This window comes from Eptesicus fuscus, chromosome 20 (assembly GCF_027574615.1).
Source record: "Eptesicus fuscus isolate TK198812 chromosome 20, DD_ASM_mEF_20220401, whole genome shotgun sequence".
NCBI lineage: Eukaryota > Metazoa > Chordata > Mammalia > Chiroptera > Vespertilionidae > Eptesicus > Eptesicus fuscus.
This window is the reverse complement of record NC_072492.1, coordinates 13,781,031-13,801,664: the sequence shown is the minus strand read 5'-3', so window position 1 is coordinate 13,801,664 and position 20,634 is coordinate 13,781,031. Positions and strand designations below refer to the sequence as shown.

The window sequence follows — 20,634 nt, the reverse complement described above, 5'->3', positions numbered from 1 at the left end:
GCCCAGGCCTCTCCACGCCCCAAGGGAACCCCACCCTGATCCAGGACACCCTTCAGGGCAAACCAGCTGGTCCCCACCCGTGCACCAGGCCTCTATCCTATCTAATAAAAGAGTAATATGCATTTTGACCATCACTCGACACACAAGATCAAGATAGCTGCCCCTATGTGGTCAAAGATCCTGCCCCCATGTGGACACAAGATGGCCAGCAGGGGAGGGCAGTTGGGAGGGACCAGGCCTGCAAGGGAAGGCAGTTGAGAGGGACCAGGCCTGCAAGGGAGGACAGTTGGAGGCGATCAACCCTGCAGAGGAGGGCAGTTAGGGGTGTCCAGGCCGGCAGAGGAGGGAAGTTGGGGGCAAACAGGCTGGCAGGGGAGCAGTTAGACATCAATCAGGCTGGCATGGGAGTGGTTAGGGGGTGATCAGGCTGGCAGGCAGAAGCAGTTAGGGGCAGTCAGGAAGGAAGGCAGGTGAGCAGTTGGGAGCCAGCAGTCCTGGATTGTGAGAGGGATGTCTAAACGGCAGTCGGACATCCCTCGAGGGGTCCCAGATTGGGGAGGGTGCGAGCTGGGCTGAGGGACACCCCCGCGCCCCCGTGCACGAATTTCGTGCACCCTGCCTCTAGTCAGTATATATTTCCCTATGTCCTCGCTAAGTACTTTATATAATGAAATTAAATTTTTTCCCAGGCTCTCAGTGGAAAATGTTATCTTATTGTATCTCCCTGATTCCTAGTGAGGAAGATTATTGTTTCTTTCATGTATTCCTTAGCCATGTCTATTTCCTCTTCTGTGATTTGTCTGTTCATATCCTTTGCCATCTTCCTGCTGGGGTCTTTGTCTTTGGCTTATGGATGTATAGAAATTCTTTATATAATCAGGATCTTAGTCCTTTTATGGTATATATATATTACAGATATTTTCTCTTAGTTACTTGCTTTTGCAATTTGCTTATGATATCTTTTCTGGTACAGAAAATTTTAATATTTCATGAGGCAACTTTTTCTTCTTTGTTCTTCTTTCTCAAAATTTTGCTGATGGTGATTGCTTATCTTCAGAGGAATTTAAAATGAGCTTGTCAAGTTCCATGAAAAATGCTGTCAGGATCTGGATTGGTATTACATTGAGTTCATAGATTATTTAGGGGAGAAATGGCATCTTTAGTATATGAAGTTGGCCCATCATTTTATCCATGTTCTTTTTCCATCTCTTTAGTTGAATTTTATAATTTTCTGCATACAAGAATTCCTGACATAGGAATACATACGCATGCATAAATTCCTTGTTAGTTTTATTTCCAGTTATTATTACTCTTGTGAATGGGACCTTCTTTTTTTATTAATTTTGAAATTGGTTATTGCTCCTTATAGGAGAGCTGTTGGATGTGTACATTGCTCTTATGTCTGGCACTTGGCTGAAATCTTTAGTTTGCTATGATAAGGTATACATTTGAACATTTTTGAAATTGGGATACATTCTTAAATTGGTGATATCATAATTAATTGGCAGTATTTTAGAATTTGCTATTGTGCATAAAATAATGATGTTTATACTCAGTGTTTTAGATTTGATGAAATATAAGATTTTGTTAGTTAATTCTTTTGTATTTTTCCAGATAGATGAGATCACCTGCAAATAAGTAAAGTTTTGCCTTTTTCTTTACAATTTTTATACCTTTCCTTCTTTCCCTTTCTGCTTTGAGTGGGTTTTAATTCAGTAATAATTCTAATGGTAGACATTATTTTGCCTCCCAGATTTAATGGGAATGTTTCTCCTTTTTTTTACTTTGTAAACTGTGTTTAATTTCAGCATGTATCTATTTATATATATATATTCTATTGAATATTACTGATAATTTACTATAATCAACACAAATTTTAAAAAATCAGAATTGCATTGTACTGTACTTGCACAGTTGATTAATGTTTATAGTACTACTAGAGGCCCGGTGCACGAAATTCGTGCACGGGAGTGGGGTGTCCCTTAGCCCAGCCTGCACCCTCCAATCTAGGACCCCTCGAGGAATGTCCGACTGCCCGTTTAGGCCCGATCCTGGTAGGATTGGGCCTAAGTGGGCAGTCGGACATCCCTCTCACAATCCAGGACTGCTGGCTCCCAACTGCTCGCCTGCCTGCCTTCCTGATTGCCCCTAACTGCTTCTGCCTGCCAGCCTGATCACCCCCTAACCACTCCCCTGCCAGCCTGATTGATGTCTAACTGCTCCCCTGCCAGCCTGTTTGCCCCCAACTTCCCTCCTCTGCCGGCCTGGTCACCTCTAACTTCCCACCCCTGCAGGGTTGATCGCCCCCAACTGCCCTCCCTTGCAGGCCTGGTCCCTCCCAACTGCCCTCCCCTGCTGGCCCGATCACCCCCAACTGCCCTCCCTTGCAGGCCTGGTCCCTCCCAACTGCCCTCCCCTGCTGGCCATCTTGTGGTGGCCATCTTGTGTCCACATGGGGGCCAGATCTTTGACCTCATGGGGGCAGCCATATTGTGTTGGAGTGATGGTCAATTTGCATATTGCTCTTTCATTAGATAGGATGTTAGAGATTAATGGATAAAAATTATTTTAGCACTTGAATGAACATCATTGTTCTCTGTACTTTTTTCCTTAAGATTCTATTTTGGTGCTTTTTTAAATTTTCTTTTTAAATTACAGTTTACATTCTATATTATTTTGTATTTGCTTCGGGTGTACAGTATAGTGGTTACATAATCATATACTTTACAGAATGTCCCTCTGATATTTCCAACTGGCATCATACATAGTTATTAAAATATTATTGACTATATTCTCTATGCTGTACTTTACATCCCCTTGACTCTTTTGTCTCTACTCCTTTTCACTCAGTCCCCCAACTCACTCTCTTCTGGCAACCATCAGTCTATTGTCTGTATTTATGAGACTGTTTCAATTTAGTTTGTCCATTTATTTTGTTCTTTAGATTTCACTTATAAGTGAAATCATATGGTATTTGTCTTTTCTCTGACTGACCTGAAGATTTTATTCTTTTTTATGGCCAAGTAATATTCCATTGTAGATATGTACCTCCCCTTTTCACCCAACCATTTACTGATGGGCACTTGGGTTGCTTTCATATCAAGGCTATTGTTAATGACACTACAGTGAACACAGGGGTGCATATATTCTTTTGAATTAGTGTTTTGGATTTTTTTGGAAATAAACCTAGAAGAGGAATTGCTGGGTCATAAGGCAGTTTCATTTTTAACTTTTTTATGAACCTCCACACTGGGAGTCTTCCCTTCTCTTGAATTTTTTGGAATAGTTTGAGAAAGGATAGGTGTTAGTTCTTTGAATAATTGATAAAATCCCCCATGTGAAGCTATGGTCTAAGACTTGTTTGTTGGCAGATTTTTGATTCCTGCTTTGATTTTGTTGGTTATAATTGGTCTGTTCAAATTTTCTGATCTTCTTGATTCAGTTTTGAAAGATTGTATGTTTCTACGAATTTATCCATTTCTTCCATATTGTACAGTTCATTGGCATGTAAGTTATTCATTGTATTTTCTTACAATACTTTGTATTTTTGTGGTGTCAGTTGTTACTTCTCTTTTATTTCTAATTTTACTTATTCAGGTCCTCTCTATTTTTCTTGAGCCTGGTTAAAGGTTTATCAATCTTGTTTATCTTTTCAGAGAAAGAGCTCTTGGTTTTATTGATCTTTCAGATTGATATTTTGGGGCTCTATTTTATTTTTTTGCTATGATCTTTAGTGTTTCCTTTCTTCTACTCACTTTGAGCTATTCTTTTTCTAGTTCCTTTAGGTATAAGGTTAGATTATTTATTTTAGGTTTTCCTTGTTTCTTGAGGTACACCTGTATTGCTGTGAATTCCCCTCTCAGGACTGCTTTCTCTGTGTCTGATAGATTTGGGGTTGTTGTATTTTCATTTTCATTTGTCTTAGGTATCTTTTGAATCTCCCTTGATCTCATTATTAACCTATTCATTATTTAGTAACATGTTATTTAGCCTCAGTATGTTTGTGTTTTTAAAGTTGTTTTTTCTTGTAATTGGTTTCTACTCTGATACCCTTGTGTTTGAAGAAGATGCTTGATATGATTTCAGTCTTCTTAAATTTATTGAGACTTGTTTTATGTCCTAGCATATCTATCCTGGAAAATGTTCCATATGCTCTTGAAAAGAATGTATATTCTCCTGCTTTGGGGTGAAATGCTCTGAAAATATCCATTAAATTCATATAGTCTACTCAGTCATTTAAGTTCGCTCTTTCCTTGTTGATTTTGTCTGGAAAGATCTATTTACTGATGTCAATGTGGTGTTAAAATCCTCTACTATGACTATATTACTGTCAGTCTCTCCTTTTATGTTCATCAGTATTTGCTTTATATATATAGGTGCTCCTATGTTAGGTGCATAAGTGTTTATAAGGGTTATATCCTCTTGTTAGATGGATCCCTTTATCATTATGTAATATCCTTCTTTGTCTCATTTATACCCTTTGTTTTAAAGTCTGTTTTGTCTGATATAAGTTTTGCTGTTCAGATTTTTTTTTGTTTCCATTTGCATGAAATATCTTTTTCCACCTTTTTGCTTTCAGTCTGTGCGTGTCTTGTATTCTGACATGGGTTTCTCATAGAGAGCATATATATAGGTCTTATTTTCTTATCCATTCAGTTACCCTGTGTCTTTTGAATGGGATATTTAATCCATTTACATCTAAAGTAATTATTGATAGATACATATTTATTGCCATTTTATTATTTGTCATTATGTTCCTCTTTTTTCTTTCTTCTTCTTAAAGAAATTCCTTTAACATTTATTGTAATACTGGTTTGGTGGTAATGAACTCCTTCTGTTTTTTCCTGTCTGGGAAGCTCTTAATTTCTTCAATTATAAATGATACCCTGGCTGGATAGAGTAGTCTTTGTTTTAGGTCTTTGCTTTTAATCACTCTGAATATTTTGTGCCAGTCCCTTCTGACATGAAATGCTTCTTTTGAGAAATCTGCTGACAGTCTTCTGGGAGCTCCCTTGTAAGTAACTGTCTTTCTCTTGGTGCTTTTAAGATTTGTTCTTTGTCTTTATTTAACCTTTGGCATTTTAATTATGATGTGTCTTGGTGTGGGACTCTTTGGATTCATCTTTTTTGGGATTCTCTGTACTTTCTGGACTTGTGTGTCTTTTTCTTTCACCAGGTTAAGGAAATGTTCCATCATTATTTTTTCACATAGGTTCTTAATCCCTTGATCTCTCTCTCTCTCTCTCTCTCTCTCTTTTCTCTCTCTCCCCTCCTTCTGGTAACCCTAGGATGTGGATGTTTTACATTTGGTGTTGTACCAGAGGCCCCTTAGACTGTCCTCATTCTAAAAATTTATTTGTTTGTTTGTTTGTTTTTGCTCCTCTGATTGGGTATTTTCTGCTGCCGTGTCTTCCAATTTGCTAATTTGATCCTCTGCTTCGTCTAGCCTACTATTTATTCCTTCCAGTATATTCTTCCATTTCTGACTGGTTCTTTTTTATGGTTTCTTTGTCCCTTTTTATGCTTACTATCTCTTTGTTGAGATTTTCACTGAGTTGATCCATTCTTCCCCTAAGTTCCTTGAGCATCCTTATAGCCATTGTTTTGTACTCTGTATCTGGTAGATTGCTTGCCTTTGTTTCATTTAGTGTTTGTTTTCTGGGGATTTTTTCCTATTCTTTCATTTGGGGCATGTTTCTTTGTGTCCCCATTTTGGCTGCCTCTCTGTATTTGTTTCTGTATATAAGATAGATCTGCTATGTCTCTCAGTCTTCGTATGGTGGCCTTATGTATTAGATATCCTGTGGGTCTCAGTGTAACCTGATCACCTGAGCTAGGTGGTCCAGGAATGTCCCTTGTGTGAGTTATGTGAGCCTTCCAGTTGTAATTCAGTCTTGACTGCTGTTGAGTTATCTGTGAATGGGGCTGACCTTCAGGCTTGCTATAAGGGTTGACCCCAACAACAGTGTACAAGCTGTTGTATGGGGAGGCTGACCCCATGAAATGGAATTTGTCCCATCAGGGTCTGGAGCCTGCTGAAATCTCCTTTTGGGTGTCCCCTTGTGGCAGTAATTGGGTCACGTGGTCTGATGTGGGCCTCTTGGGAGGGAGTCTGCTGCAAGTCAATGTTGAACACTGCCTGTGACCAGCCCTGGGCTACCTATTTAGAGCTACAAAGTGGTCCACAGTGTGGCTGCTTCTGCTGGGTCTGGGTGCATGAGGGAGAGGCCACACTGCATACCAAGGCTGTTGTTTTAATTATTGAGTTTTTTCCAGATTTGGACGATTATAAAGAAAACTACTGTGATTGTTCTTGTCTCTTAGTACATGTGTACATGTATTTCTCGTGGGTATATTTCTGTAAATATGATTGTTACATTATAGGTTATATGTTTATTCAACTGTAGCAGATAAAGATTTTTTTCAAAGTAGCTTCATCATTTTATATTCTAGTCTGCTGTCTTGTCAGCACTTATTATTAGTTTTTAAAAATTTAGGCACCTGATTGGTATGTAAGGCTGTCACTGTGATTTTAATTTACATTTTCTGGATGAGTAATTATGTGAGTACTTTCTTGTATATTTATAGGCCATTTATATGTCTTATTTTGTGAAATTCCAGTTCAAAGTCTCTTGCCTAATCCTCCCTCCCTTTCCTTCTCTTTCACTTCCTCTTTTTCTCTTCCTTCCCTCCTTTCTCTCCTTTCTTTTTTAATGATTTTTAATTCTTTATAGGGGTGTTCTGCATATGGAACCTTTCTCAGTTATCTGTATTGTACATATCTTCTTAGAAATAAGATGTGGCTTGTTTTTAAATTTTGCAGTGGTGTGTTTTGATGAACAGAATTATTAATTTTATATAGTCCAATGTTGCAATCTTTTCTTGAATTTTTGTTTTTTATATCCTGTTTAAGAAGCTTTTCTTTATGCCAAATCAAGAAGACATTTTCTATGTTACTTCCTAGAAAAAAGTTTCACTTTCTTCCCAATGGATATCCATTTGTGCTAGCACTATTTGTTTAAAGGATTACTTTTACCCCCGAAGGGGCATATACTGCCACTTTTGTCAGAAAATAACTGTGCATATGTGTGGGTCAGTTTCTTTGCCCCTTGTTCTCTTTCATTGATCTGATATTGGTTCTTATGCTCCTGTACAGTCTTAATTGTTCTAAGTCTTGATATCCAGTAGAATAGCTTTGCCGTCTGTTTTTCCAGAATGTCTTGGCTAATCTTGACTTTAGTATTTCCATAGAAATTTTAGAATCAGAACTTGTCAATTTCTACCAATCTTCCTGTTCCTCTGAAAACAATAATAAAAATCAACCTAATGGAATTTTGATGAGGAATTGGTATCTTTATAATATTGAATTTCCTAATCCACAAACAATATATATCCCTCCATCTATATATATAAAAGCCTAAGCGACCAGTCTACCGTTCAATCGGTCGACCAGTAGCTATGATGTGCACTGACCACCAGGGGCAGATGCTCAATGCAGCAGTTGCCCCCCGGTGGTCAGTGCGCTCCCACAGTGGGAGCACTGGTCAGCTGACCAACGGGTGCCAGATGCCGGGCTCGTGCCTGGTGAGTGCAGCTGTGGCAGTGCAAGCCTCTCCCACGGACACTCCCCCTGCGCACCCCTTCCCCATCCGGACCGGGATCAGGACCAGCATTGGGATTGACTGGGCGCGAGCCTACAGGCGCAGTGGGGCTGGGATGAGTGGGAATGGTGCAGCACCCAGCCTGGGCTCAGGCTCCTCCCAAGCTGCCTGCCGCTTTGGCACTACTACATCCCTTGGGGGATGTAGGACTGCCGGTTTCAGCTGATCCCCGCAGGCCAGGCCGAGGGACCCCACTGGTGCACAAATCCATGCACCGGGCCTCTAGTTTATTTATATTGTCTTTAAATGCTCTCAGTAATTTATAGTGTGTGTCTCTGTGTGTGTGTGTATGTGTGTATGGTTTTGTTTAGCTTTCATTAGATTTCCTGGTATTGCTATTTTCAATTCGCTTGTAGATGATGTCTTTTTTCAATTTTAATTTCTAATGTATATTGCTGATATATAGACATAGAATTGATTTTATGTATTGCTTTTGTATATAGCAATATTGCTAGGCTAGCTAATTTATTTTTAATAACTTATCTGTAGATTATTTGTGTTTTCCAATGTAAGAATTCATATAATCTGTGAACAAAACTATTGGGTTATTTCCTCTTTTCCATCTATATTTCTTTTTCTTGTATAATTTTCTGGTTTTATTTACTGATTTGTAAATGACTGATTTAAAAGTTATGTTTAAGTCTCTTTTTTTTTAATTTAATAAATCTTTATTGTTCAGATTATTACAATTGTTCCTCTTTTTTCCCCTATAGCTCCCCTTCACCTGGTTCCCAACCCACCCACTGCCCTTACCCCCCCCACACACACACACACACACTTTCCTCATCCATAGGTGTACGATTTTTGTCCAGTCTCTTCCTGCACCCCCACACCCCTTTCCCCCCGAGAATTGTCATTCCACTCCCTTTCTATGCCCCTGATTCTATTATATTCACCAGTTTATTCTGTTCATCAGATTTTTTTATTCACTTGATTTTTAGATTCACTTGTTAATAGATATGTATTTGTTGTTCATAATTTTTATTTTTACCTTTTTCTTTTTCTTCCTCTTCTTAAAGAATACCTTTCAGAATTTAATATAATAAAGGTGATTAACTCCTTTAGCTTTTTCTTATCTGTGAAGTTCTTTATCTGCCCTTCAATTCTGAATGATAGCTTTGCTAGGTAGAGTAATCTTGGTTGTAGGTTCTTGCTATTCATCACTTTGAATATTTCTTGCCACTCCCATCTGGCCTGCATAGTTTCTGTTGAGAAATCAGCTGACAGTCGTGTGGCTGCTCTCTTGTAGGTAACTAACTGTTTTTCTCTTGCTGCTTTTAATATTCTCTCTTTGTCTTTTGCTCTTGGCATTTTAATTATGATGTGTCTTGGTGTGGTCCTCTTTGGATTCCTTTTGTTTGGGGTTCTGTACACTTCCTGGACTTGTAAGTCTATTTCTTTCACCAGGTGGGGGAAATTTTCAGTCATTATTTCTTCAAATAGGTTTTCAGTATCTTGCTCTCTCTCTCCTTCTGGCACCCCCATAATTCTGATGTTGGTACGCTTGAAGTTGTCCCAGAGGCTCCTTACACTATCTTCATAATTTTGGATTCTTTTTGCTTTTTGCTTTTCCGGTTGAGTGTTTTTTGCTTCTTTGTATTTCAAATCTTTGACTTGATTCTTGTGTTCCTCTAGTTTGCTGTTAGATCTCTGTATAATATTTTTTATTTCAGTCAGTGTATGCTTAATTTCTAGTTGGTCCTTTTTCATATCCTCGAGGGTCTCGCTAAATTTATCAGCCTTTTCTAGAAAATTCTTGGAAAACCTTATAACTATGGTTTTGAACTCTATATCCAGTCGTTTGCTTTCCTCCATTTCTTTCATTGTGATGTTTCTTTGTCTCCACATTTTGACTGCTTCCCTGAGTTGATAGAGTGGCTTTGGGTGCTAGGTGTCCTATAGGGCCCAGTGACTCAGCCTCCCCAGTTACCTGAGGTGGACACTCTTGGTGCAACCCTTTGTGGGCTGTGGGCACAGTCTTGTTGTAGTTAAGCCTTGGTTGTTGTTGGTACCACTGGGGAAATTGACCTCCAGGCCAATTGGCTGTGAGGATCAGCTGTGTCTATGTTGGGAGAACTTCTGTGCTGGAGACACCCTTATGAGACAAGACTTGCAAAAGCCTCTGTGCTCAGCTTGAATGGGGCGGAGTCTCAGGGCAGAGCAGACAGAATTGGTTTCCTGTCAGCCCTGCCCTACTAGGCCCCTGTGTCTCAGTGTCCCGTGGTTATCGCTGCAAGCACCTCTGAGAGAAAGCCACCCTCGAGTTCCACCCGCCGCCAGACAGTCCAGTTTCTCCCCGAATGAGTCTGGGTCCCCAGAGTCTCTCCCGGAACTGGAGTTCAGCGCAGTCGGGAGCTTTTTGTCTCCCTCCCACTTGAGAAAGCCAGCCGCGCACTCAGCCGCCAGTCCTCTCCGCGTGCACGCCTCAGTACCTCTGCCTCCTGCAGCTCCTCTGAGTCTCAGTGTGCTTTTCTCTTTCTTCTAGTTGTAGAATTTCCACTCAGCCAGCCTTCCTGTGGTTCTGGATGATGTCGTTTTGTCTTTTAGTTGTCGTTTTGAAATTGTTGTGTGAGGCAGCAGTTTAGGTGTTTACCTATGCCGCCATCTTGGTTTCTCTCCTAAAGTCCCTTTTGATACATGAAACTTTCCTAATTTCTTATAGTTTTGTTTTGTATATTTTGAAATTGTGCTGTTAGATGCGTAAGCATTCCTGGCTGTTAAATCTTTTTGGTGGATTTTATATATTATTATTAGTAAATATTTCTCTTTGTCTTCTTTAATGTTATTCACTTTGGATTCTGTTCTGTTTTGTTTCATCTACCTGACTTGTTTGGCATTTACTTAAAATAACATTTTTCATTCCTTTATGTTCCATCTTCCTTTGATGTTTTATTTTAACCTTTTGCACTCGGATGTCGAGTGTGACTCGACACGGTTAGCATCGGTAGCAGCTCTTTTTATACTCTTTGAATGTATCAATAATTTGAAATATAAAAAAATCCAAATAAATAAGTTTGTATGAAAAGAAACTCCAGTTTTTTATTCTACTGCCACGCTTTGTAAAATCTGGGGTATTTAAAAAATTAAATCCCGAGTAGAATAAAGGAATCGAGAAAAAAGCAAACAAGTGCAAAGGGTTGAGAAAGTTACTTGTAAATAGTTTGGTGTTTTAAACCCTGTAATGCAGTTCTATATTTAACATACTTACATTTACTGACTAATGATGCATTTGAACTTCTTTTTTATTTTATTTTATGTTTTTTATTTGTCAAGGCTTTTTTCCCCCTTTGTTGTAATTGATTACATTAATAAAGATTTTCTTGTTTCATTGTGTTTCCTCTACTGATTTGAAAGTTAGATGTCAATTCGATTTTCATTTGATTATTTAGTAGTTTATTGTACCACCTCTAACATGAATGTAACAAAAACGAATTTGCTGCATTATTATTAGACATTTATTCCCTCTAATCTGATATTCTCTTCATTGTCAAGCAGTTGGAACTAATGTAGCATCTGCCTGTGCCAGCCTTTTCCCTTCAGGACAAGTATCATGTCTGCTTGCCATTGTGTCCTTTATGACCAGCCCAGTGTCTGACACATAGTTAGGCACTTGGAGAATGAAATGGTACCTCATTGTTTTAATTTGGATTTCTCTGATTCTCAGTCATCATATTTTCATGTTTTTATTGACAGTTCAGCTTTTCTCTCTATATTGCTAGTTTCTGTCCCTAGTCTAGTTCTCTATAGGATTGCTTATTTTTCTTACAGATTTGTGGATGTTCTTTATATATTCTGCATATTTATCCTATGTTAATTATTTGCGTTACAGATCTCTACTTCCAGACTCTAACTTACCTGTTACCCAGATGATGTGTTTTTGTCAAAAGGAAATTGTAGCTTAGTATAATTAAATTAAATATCTTAATATTATATTTGAGTTTAAGAAAGCCTTTACTGTACTGATATCATAGTCATATTCTTCCTATATTTTCTTCTCAAAGCAGTAAAGTTTTCCTTTTACATTAGGTTTTTGTTCCATTTAGGACTTAAGTGTTGTTCACTGTGAGGCAGGGATCCTGTTTAATTGTGTTACCTGTGGACATGGATAGTCTTAGCACTATTGAACACAGTTCATACTCACTGATGTTCATGTTGCCTTTGTCATAGACATTTTGCTCATTGGTTTCTGCCTTCACTCCCACACTGCCTTGATTATTACAGCTTTATCATGAACACTGCATTGCTGGTAGAATAAGCCGCCCACTCCTTCCCCACTCCATACTTTGTTATTGTGCTTCACAATTACTTGGGCTATCTTGGGTTTTCTTCTTCATAAGAATATTGGGGTCAGCCTGGTTAGATCCCCACAAAAAAAAAAAGTAGGGATTTTAATTGGATTTGCATTGAAAATTATAGATTACTTTGGGGAGAATTGACATCTTTACAGTATTCTTTCCATTCATGAAAATAATTTATTCATATCTTCTTTTTTTTCACATCCTTTAAAAATACCTTTAATTTTTTTAAAAAGTATTTTTATTGATTTCAGAGAGGGAGAAAGAAACATCAATAATGAGAGAGAATCACTGATCAGCTGCCTCCTGCACGCCCTCTACTGGGGATCGAGCCCGCAACCCAGGCATGTGTCCTTGACTGGAATTGAACCCAGGACCCTTCAGTCTGCAGGCCGATGCTCTATCCACTGAGCCAAACCAGCTAGGGCAAAAATACCTTTAATTTTTTTCTGTTAAAATCTTGTATATCTTTTCTTAGTTTTCTTCCTAAGTGTCTTATAGTTTTTGTTGCTAATGTTAATAGGATTTATTTCTGTTATATTTTCTCATATTATTTTGAAATGTGGGAATGATGCTGGGGTTTGTATGTTTTTCTTCTTTTATATAGAAAACTTGCTGAACTCTCTTTTTAGATGTAATTGTTTGCCTGTAAATACTCTTGATTTTCTATATAGTAAGCATTATCTCATCCTCAAAAATGGCAGTTTTATTTCCTTTCCCATTGCAGGGTGTATGTCATGTATGGAGTTCAGACTCTATTCTGTATCAAATTAGGAGCCATCAAATGTTTCGACAAGTGACATTTAAATATTTACTTTTTCTATTTTTAATCCTCACCCCAGGATATGCTTACTGATTTTAGAGAGAGGGGAAGATTGAGAAAGAGAGAGAGAAACATCCATGTGAGAGAGAACATTGATTGGTTGCCTCTGTATGTGCCCCGACTAGGGATCAAACCTGCAGCCTTTCCGTGTATGGGATGATGCTCCAACCAACTGAGCCACACTGGCCAGGGCAATATATTTACATGTTAGAAAAGACAATTTTGGTATCCAGGTGTAGGTGTGATTGAAGGTAAAGGGGTTAGTTAGGAGATGCTGTCACTACAGTCACAAAGTATTGAAAGCCTGACCTTGGGAAGTCACAGAAGGGGAGGAAGGGCAGAGATAAGTATGAGATATTTTAGAATTAGGGTCAAAGGGACCAGGTGAGTGAGTCAATGTGGGAGGTGAAATTCAGGGCGTCAACCGTGACAGGGTTCCTGCTTGTAAGAAGTACAGTAGGTGTCAGAGGAGGAGGAGTAACTTTGGCAACAAGGAGCATACCTGTCTGTAGATAATCTTTCTCTCCCACTTGGTTTGAATACAATTTCCCTCAGTTTGTCCTTTTGCAATCCCATATAGATAAATATCCACCTGATGTAGAGCTCCCGAGAACCCCGGGGTCAGAGAAGGAGCTTGATGCATTAGTTGCTGATATCCTTCCAGAGGAAGCTCTGACTGTTCTAGACCAAAACGCAAGCTTCAAAGAAGAGGCATTAGCCCCGGCCAGAACAAAAGGAGCGGGGAAGAGGCCCGTGACTGACAATGTGAAGAAAGATGCTCTGGCACCAGCCGGATTCCAGCAAGTATGAAATCACTTCTTTCTTTTGGCCCATTGTAGTCACCTGACACTGTCCAACATCACATGGGCTGGAAGGTGGAGCCAGGATTTGAGTTCTTAGACATTAAATGCCAGAGCCCTTGAGTCCAACTACCTAAATTAAGCTGACTTCTCTGAGCTCTGGGTTGTTTTTATTTTTTACCAAAACCAGCAATTTTTAATATTGTTGCTAGGACAGGATATTCTCTCTTATTCTGGTTTGCTAATATCCTAACTTACTTGATACCAAGGTCCTAATCAGACAGGCTATTTCAAAATTTAGGTTTTTTTGCTTCTGATTTAGAAGTGTGAACTTTGAGGAGATTAAGATTTGGTTCCTGCTAAAGATAAATATTGGTAAATAATAACTACTCCATATTAAAAGCATCCTAGGGTGAGTACTTTCTAATATGGCTTTGGAAGCCAGCTGGCTTGAAACTAGATTATATTTTAAGCTTCTAGTTGAAATTTAACTTAAGGCCCTACCAGTAGGGAATGGTCAGAAGACCACCTCGTAGTCTAAATATCCTTGATGTGGTTCCTGCCATTTAATGGTGCTGTCCGGAGGCTTCTGTAGCAAACCTGTATTATTTGGTAACTGCAGGAAAAGGAATTAGCAGTTACCACCAGTTACTGACGGATCATGGATTTGGATCGTCTTTATTCCTTTCCGGTCAGACTCTCTGGGAGTCGTTGGGAAGTCAGAACTGAGCCTGTGAGAATGAGCTTGGTGCTCTTCTTCAGAGACACCTCCTTTTCTGTAACATTGTAATACAGCCCGAATCATTCTGTGTAGATGGCACAAGCCTTTCTACCTTTGTCGTCATGTTCTTCATTTAATCTTCTAGAAACCTGTGAAGAAATTATCTCCCGCTTCTATGCCCTTCCTTGTTTCACTGCCCTAAGTATATTTTTGCTATAGTCAATAAATTCCTTAAGCCAGTTGGAGAAAGACAACTATCATTTGATCTCACTCATATATGAATCGAAAGAACAAAATAAACTGATGAACAAAATAGATCCAGAGACATAGAAACATGGAACAGTCTGATGAATTGCAGCGGGAAGGTAGGGGTGGGTGGGAAGAGATCAACCAAATAATTTATATGCATATATGTATACCCGATGGATACAGACAATTGTGTGGGGTAGGGGATGGGCTAGAAGGGGTCAGAGGGGGGAAAAGGGGGACATCTGTAATACTTTCAACAATAAAGATAGAACAAACAAAAAAAGAAATTATCTCCCATTTTACAGATGAGAAGCCTGAGGCTCAGAGAAGTTAACCAAGAACGTTTTACAGTTTAACTCCCTTCTGTTGGTTTAATAGTGAAAACATATATCAAAAGATGGCAGAGCTATGGATTCCAGTTTTGCATCTCCTCTCCCCCCTTACCAACATTGTTTTTGTGTCATTTACACCCTCCCCCAAACTTCCACCTCAGTGCTTCCCAGTTAGATTTTTGCTGAATAGATGCATGAATAGCACAGGGGCACTTGAAGCTTCAGTAAGTCAGAGTTTCTTTGATATCCATTTGGTTTGATAATTCATATCTCTCTCTTACAGGGACTTCACAAAGCTGAAAAAAGTAGACCAACCCAATCTCAGGGCAAAAGCAGGTTGCATCAGACAACAGTTTCATCCAGATTAAAAATAAACCAACAGCCTGTGAAAGACACTAGGGCTCCTTGGATACCTCCAAACCCCACGTCCCCACAAGCGTCTCCTAAATGGTATGTAAAAATTCAAGGGACCATTTGGGTATGAGACTTTATTTTTCCTTCACAGGTCAAAGATGACCTATTGTTTAGCGCAAATAAAGCAGCAGCCTTCGTTTCCATTAAGAAGCTTTTCCTACCTGACGATGGGTACTGTAGCCTCCATGGGCCACCCAACACCTGTGGACATGTGTCATTGTATGGAGGCTCATAGGCTTTCCTCACTTGTCTCTTCACCTAATACATTCTAATTACTTGAGGCCAGGAACTGTGCCTCCCCTGTATCTGAATGTTCAATGCCTAGCACAGAGCCTGATACTTAGTAAATTTTAGCAGGAATTCAGTATGTCTTTGCTGGATGGATGAGTGAATATTTTAAAGTGATTCTAATTCCAAATAATTATGACTTACAAAACCATAATGATCTCACAGACACTGTCTGACTGCAGGGGACAGTGGGATAATGCTGACATTATTGCTGTGTCACCTCATTCCACGCAGCTAGAGAGAAGGTATTGTCCTCCAGGGGCATCGGGGTCCAGTTAGGTGGAAGTAGTCTTTGTGGAGTTGGTTAGAGGGGAACTTGTTTACCATGGGACAGGAGTTCTTGAAGGCACAGTAGGAAGTACAGGAGGTAGGACAGTAAAAGGAAGGCAGCAAAAAGCAGTAATGTGGAGAGCAGTAATGTGGAGAGGTTAAGTGACTGAAGGGGTCTGCCTTTTGGGGGCTGGCAAAAGACAGGGTAAGAAGCTTGGTAGAATGGATTTCCCTTAAGATTAAATGATTCTAAATGAATGGTTCTGCTTACCCATCAACTCTCACTTTAAAGGTGAAGAAGCAATGTCTAGAGAATTTACTATCTTTCTTACATAGCAGAGCTGGGACTCATAACAGGTCTTCTGAGTGCATAATGTGCTTTCTTCATTTTTATTTCTCTCCTCTAAATTCTGTCTTTTATATATATGTTAGTATAGAGATGTGAATTCAGTTGGTAAACATCAATTAGCTGAAGTTTATATTGCAGCTGAGTGTATGTGTGGTGGGTCGGGAGGGGAGTGGATAATAAGGTCTCCAGGCTCAAAGTGCTGTATTAGGCCTAAAAAGGTAAAGGGTTGCTTCATAATATGGAATGTAATTAGTGACCCAAGTCTATATATTATTACAGGTTTTTGTTGAAGTTTACCCATTATTCTATAATTGACTTTTTTTTTTTAAATAGTGATTGGCCATGGGTGGTGGGGCTCAGTGGTTAGAGCGTTGGCCCCCCCACAGTGAAGGGTCACGGGTTCGATTCCCAGTCAAGGGCACGTAACTGGGTTGCAGGTCGATCCCCGGCCCAGGGCATGTGCAGAAGACAACCAATCAATGTGTCTCTCAAATTGATGGTTTTTTCTCTCTCCCCTCTTGCCCCCTTCCCACTCTCTCTGGAAATCAGTGGAGAAAATATCCTCAGGTGAGGATTAACAAAATAAAATAGTGATTGCTTCCATGAAGCAAAAGGCGAACTTCTCTCTTTTCATACTGAGCGTGCGTCCTGGGGGATCTCACCCTTGTTCACTTTCAGCTCCCACGTTAGGGCCCTGTGCTGGAGATCACCGTTACTGAATGCTTTTATCTTCTCTGAGCTGTCACCTTTCCGTGAGCCATTGGCTGAGGAGTGAATGATTACAGAGATACACTTCTCATTTCTTGCAGTGCTGCATGGCTGAAGGTGAAACCTAGCCCCAAAGATGCCACGAAAGAGCAGTCTGTTGAACAAGAAGGTGCTCAAGAGGAAAGTCAGTTGGGAGGTGCTGTTGAGCATGAAGCAGTTAGGTTTGTGCTAATATTTTCAAATCTTTGAAAATGTAAGGGCCCCTTTCACATAGACTCTAAATGAACTTTCTTCTCTTCCCTGTGTATAAAGTGGTTATTTAAAATGTAAATTATTAACATTTTCTGTCAAACTCTTCAGCTTAGACAGTGAATCCCTTTTTTATTCCTTATTTAATTCATTCAAAAATTATATGAGTGTCAAGTGCTTTACATGTATTAGCTCTCTTAATTATTATCCTATATAATAAAAGGCTAATATGCAAATCGACCGAACAGCAGAACGACCAGTTGCTATGACACGCACTGATCACCAGGGGGCAGATGCTCAATGCCAGAGCTGTCCCCTGGTGGTCAATGTGCTCCCACAGGGGGAGCACTGCTCAGCCAGAAGCCGGGCTCATGGCTGGCTAGCGCAGCAGCAGTGGTGGGAGCCTCTCCTGCCTCAGCGGCAGCGCTAAGCCATCAGTCAGACATCTCCTGAGGGCTCCCGGACTATGAGAGGGTACAGTCTGGGCTGAGGGACTCCCTCCTCCGAGTGCACAAATTTCATGCACCAGGCCTCTAGTAACCCTATAAAGTAGATACTGTGGTTATCACTCCCATTTTTCAAATGAAGCAAGACATGTTCAGTCATTTACCCATGGTCACACTTTTAGTCAGTGACCAAAGCTGGGATTTGAACCCAGGCAAGTCTGCCCTGGATGGTGTGTTACTCTGGTTCTTAAGCACAGCAGGTTGTTTAAGATCTAGGATAGAAGTTGGAGGAAGAAAGGTTAGGAGAGGTAGAGTTGGGTGTCATCTTGAGGCAGTGTTTGAATTAGTCATGCAGGTAGGTGATATTTACAGGGAAGAAGTAGGAAATAGAATTTAGTTGTGGGTCAGGGATTGAGCTTTGGGTTAGCTCCCCGGGAGCAGGAATAGGAAGGGGAACCAGTGGAAGAACATCAAACAGGAAGGAAGAACAGAGCAAGGTAAGATGAGTAAGCCAGGACGAGAGGGCTCCAGCGAGGGGCATGTTTCTCCAATGAGTCTTGAAGCTTGCTTGTGCCTGGACTTCTTTGGCAGTTTGGTGGCACCTTTGGACTTTGTCCAACAATAATGTTCGTAAATGCATAAATAAAATATACAATTAATGAAATATTTTTTAAAGTTATATTTGTGTTAGTTGGCTGCCAGTTGCTTGTTTTGTATATGGTACAGTTGTGAGCGCTATGGAGATTTAAAAAAGGGCAAAAAAGACCAAATCCCAGCCCCTGCTTGTTTACCGTCAGTAGGAAGGACTTGTCATTAGCTGTAATTTAAGATGGAGCATGGTGTGTACCCTAAGAAATAAAGGGTTAAGAACAGAGGTTTTAGAAGGGAAAATAAATCAAGATTAAAAGCTAGACCCTAAATAGGTGATGATACGGCAAGAACATTCCCTGTGAGGACAGCGGTGAAACAGGTCTCTGCATTCGTTTGGCTGAAATTGTTCTTGAAATTATGGGAAAGCAAAAATGAATACGGGCCATTAAATAATTTAATAATATTTACATATCCTAAACCGAAAGAATCAGAGCCCATCCGCATAGAGTTAGCTTTTCCCTTCGCTTTTATTTGACTTCACTGTGCCTTTAGGGTTCTCCAGGAGTCCATTTCTTTGTCTAGACGTATAGCTACAGCAACAGCTTATTTTATTTTATTTTTTTATTTTATTATTATATTTTATTGATTTTTTACAGAGAGGAAGAGAGAGGGATAGAGAGTTAGAAACATCGATCAGCTGCCTCTTGCACACCCCCTACTGGGGATGTGCTCGCAACCAAGGTACATGCCCTTGACCTGAATCGAACCTGGGACCCTGGAGTCCGCAGGCTGACGCTCTATCCACTGAGCCAAACCGGTTTCGGCAGCAACAGCTTATTTTATAGTTGAACAGAAAATCCTAAGTCCAGTGATGGATAGTTTTCTGGAGAATATTCAGGCGCAGTTTTTGTTGCTCTGCACACGAGGAGTGCTTGTGCACGGAAGTGTCTTTTTACCCGGAACGTTACCTGGAGAGCTTATGGGGTCCAGAGAGGTTGTGTTACCTTCTGCGTCCCTCCTGGAGGCAGGATGGCACTCTGGTATCCCAATCTGTGTCTGTGGTATTGGCACCTGCAGACCGAAGCAGAAGTGGTCTGACTATGTTTGCTCTGTCTGCTAGACTCGCTTGGCTTGATGCAGAAACTTCCAAAAGATTGAAGGAACTCGGAGAATTAAAAGCTGAGGAAATGGACAAAATGCAAAATCAGAGGTAAATATCTGTTTCTGGGGTAGAGAAAGAAAAAAATAGGCTTGATCTATATCATCTCACTATTTTAACAGCTAGCTAATTAAAATTGTTTAAAGGTGTAGTCACACTTACGTTTATTGGCTGCCTGCCTGCTTAAAAGATTTTGAAATCCCCTCAGAAGGCTGCAGTGGAGCCAGGATTGGAGTGCAGGGGAGTCCTGGCGCTGAGGAGAGCTGGGTGACTGTTCTATACTGTCCTCTAGGCTCCATTGGCTTGATGCCGAAAGGATTCTTGAACTTGAGCTTTCCTCTAGGGCAGTGGTTCTCAACCTTCCTAATGCCACGACCCTTTAATATAGTTCCTCATGTTGTGGTGACCCCCAACCATAAAATTATTTTTTTTTTAAAATATATTTTATTGATTTTTTACAGAGAGGAAGGGAGAGGGATAGAGAGCTAGAAACATCGATGAGAGAGAAACATCGATCAGCTGCCTCCTGCACACACCCCACAGGGGATGTGCCTGCAACCAAGGTACATGCCCTTGACCGGAATCGAACCTGGGACCTTTCAGTCCGCAGGCCGACGCTCTATCCACTGAGCCAAACCGGTTTTGGCATAAAATTATTTTCGTTGCTCCTTCATAACTGTAATTTTGCTACTGTTATGAATCGTAATGTAAATATCTGTGTTTTTCGCGACCCACAGGTTGAGAGCCGCTGCTGTAGAGCCTAAGACCATCGGAAAACACAGATATTTACATTACGATTCATAACAGTAGCAAAATTACAGTTATGAAGGAGCAACGAAAATTTTATGGTTGGGGGTCACCACAACATGAGGAACTGTATTAAAGGGTCGCGGCATTAGGAAGGTTGAGAACCACTGCTCTAGGGTCATCTGGGTGGACTGTTTGCTATAATTAGCTGTAATTCATGCTGGTCTTTAGGTCTCTCCTTGGCAGGGGAAGAGGGGTGTCAGGCTGTCCAGAGTAGAGTCTTCTGATTTTTCACCTAGAGGGTAAGGATCTGGAGGCCAGTGCCCTAAGGGCTGCTGGGGAGGAGGGTTGTAATTCTTACCACTGGGCATTCAGCGTGCATACATGGTCCACTCCTTTTGGCAGTGTACCTTCAGCCTCAGCTGGGATTGGCATCCCTTAGTCAAGAGGCCCTTCCAGAGACTGAGCACAGACTGCTCACAGTGTTGGAGAGAGGTCTAACTTCACAAACATCACTTGATCCTTGTCTTCC

At 40.3% G+C, this 20,634-nt stretch overlaps 1 protein-coding gene across 4 annotated transcripts in view; it reads left to right on the top strand.

The window, feature by feature from the left end:
• Positions 1–20,634, top strand: part of KIAA0753 (KIAA0753 ortholog) — a 77,304-nt gene that overhangs the window by 32,307 nt on the left and 24,363 nt on the right. For all 4 annotated transcript variants that reach the window (XM_054709740.1, XM_054709741.1, XM_054709743.1 and 1 more), the window contains 4 exons: positions 13,360–13,583; positions 15,165–15,331; positions 17,012–17,131; positions 19,317–19,406. In XM_054709740.1, the coding sequence (XP_054565715.1) occupies positions 13,360–13,583; positions 15,165–15,331; positions 17,012–17,131; positions 19,317–19,406 (601 nt within the window). The remainder of the gene's footprint in view (positions 1–13,359; positions 13,584–15,164; positions 15,332–17,011; positions 17,132–19,316; positions 19,407–20,634) is intronic.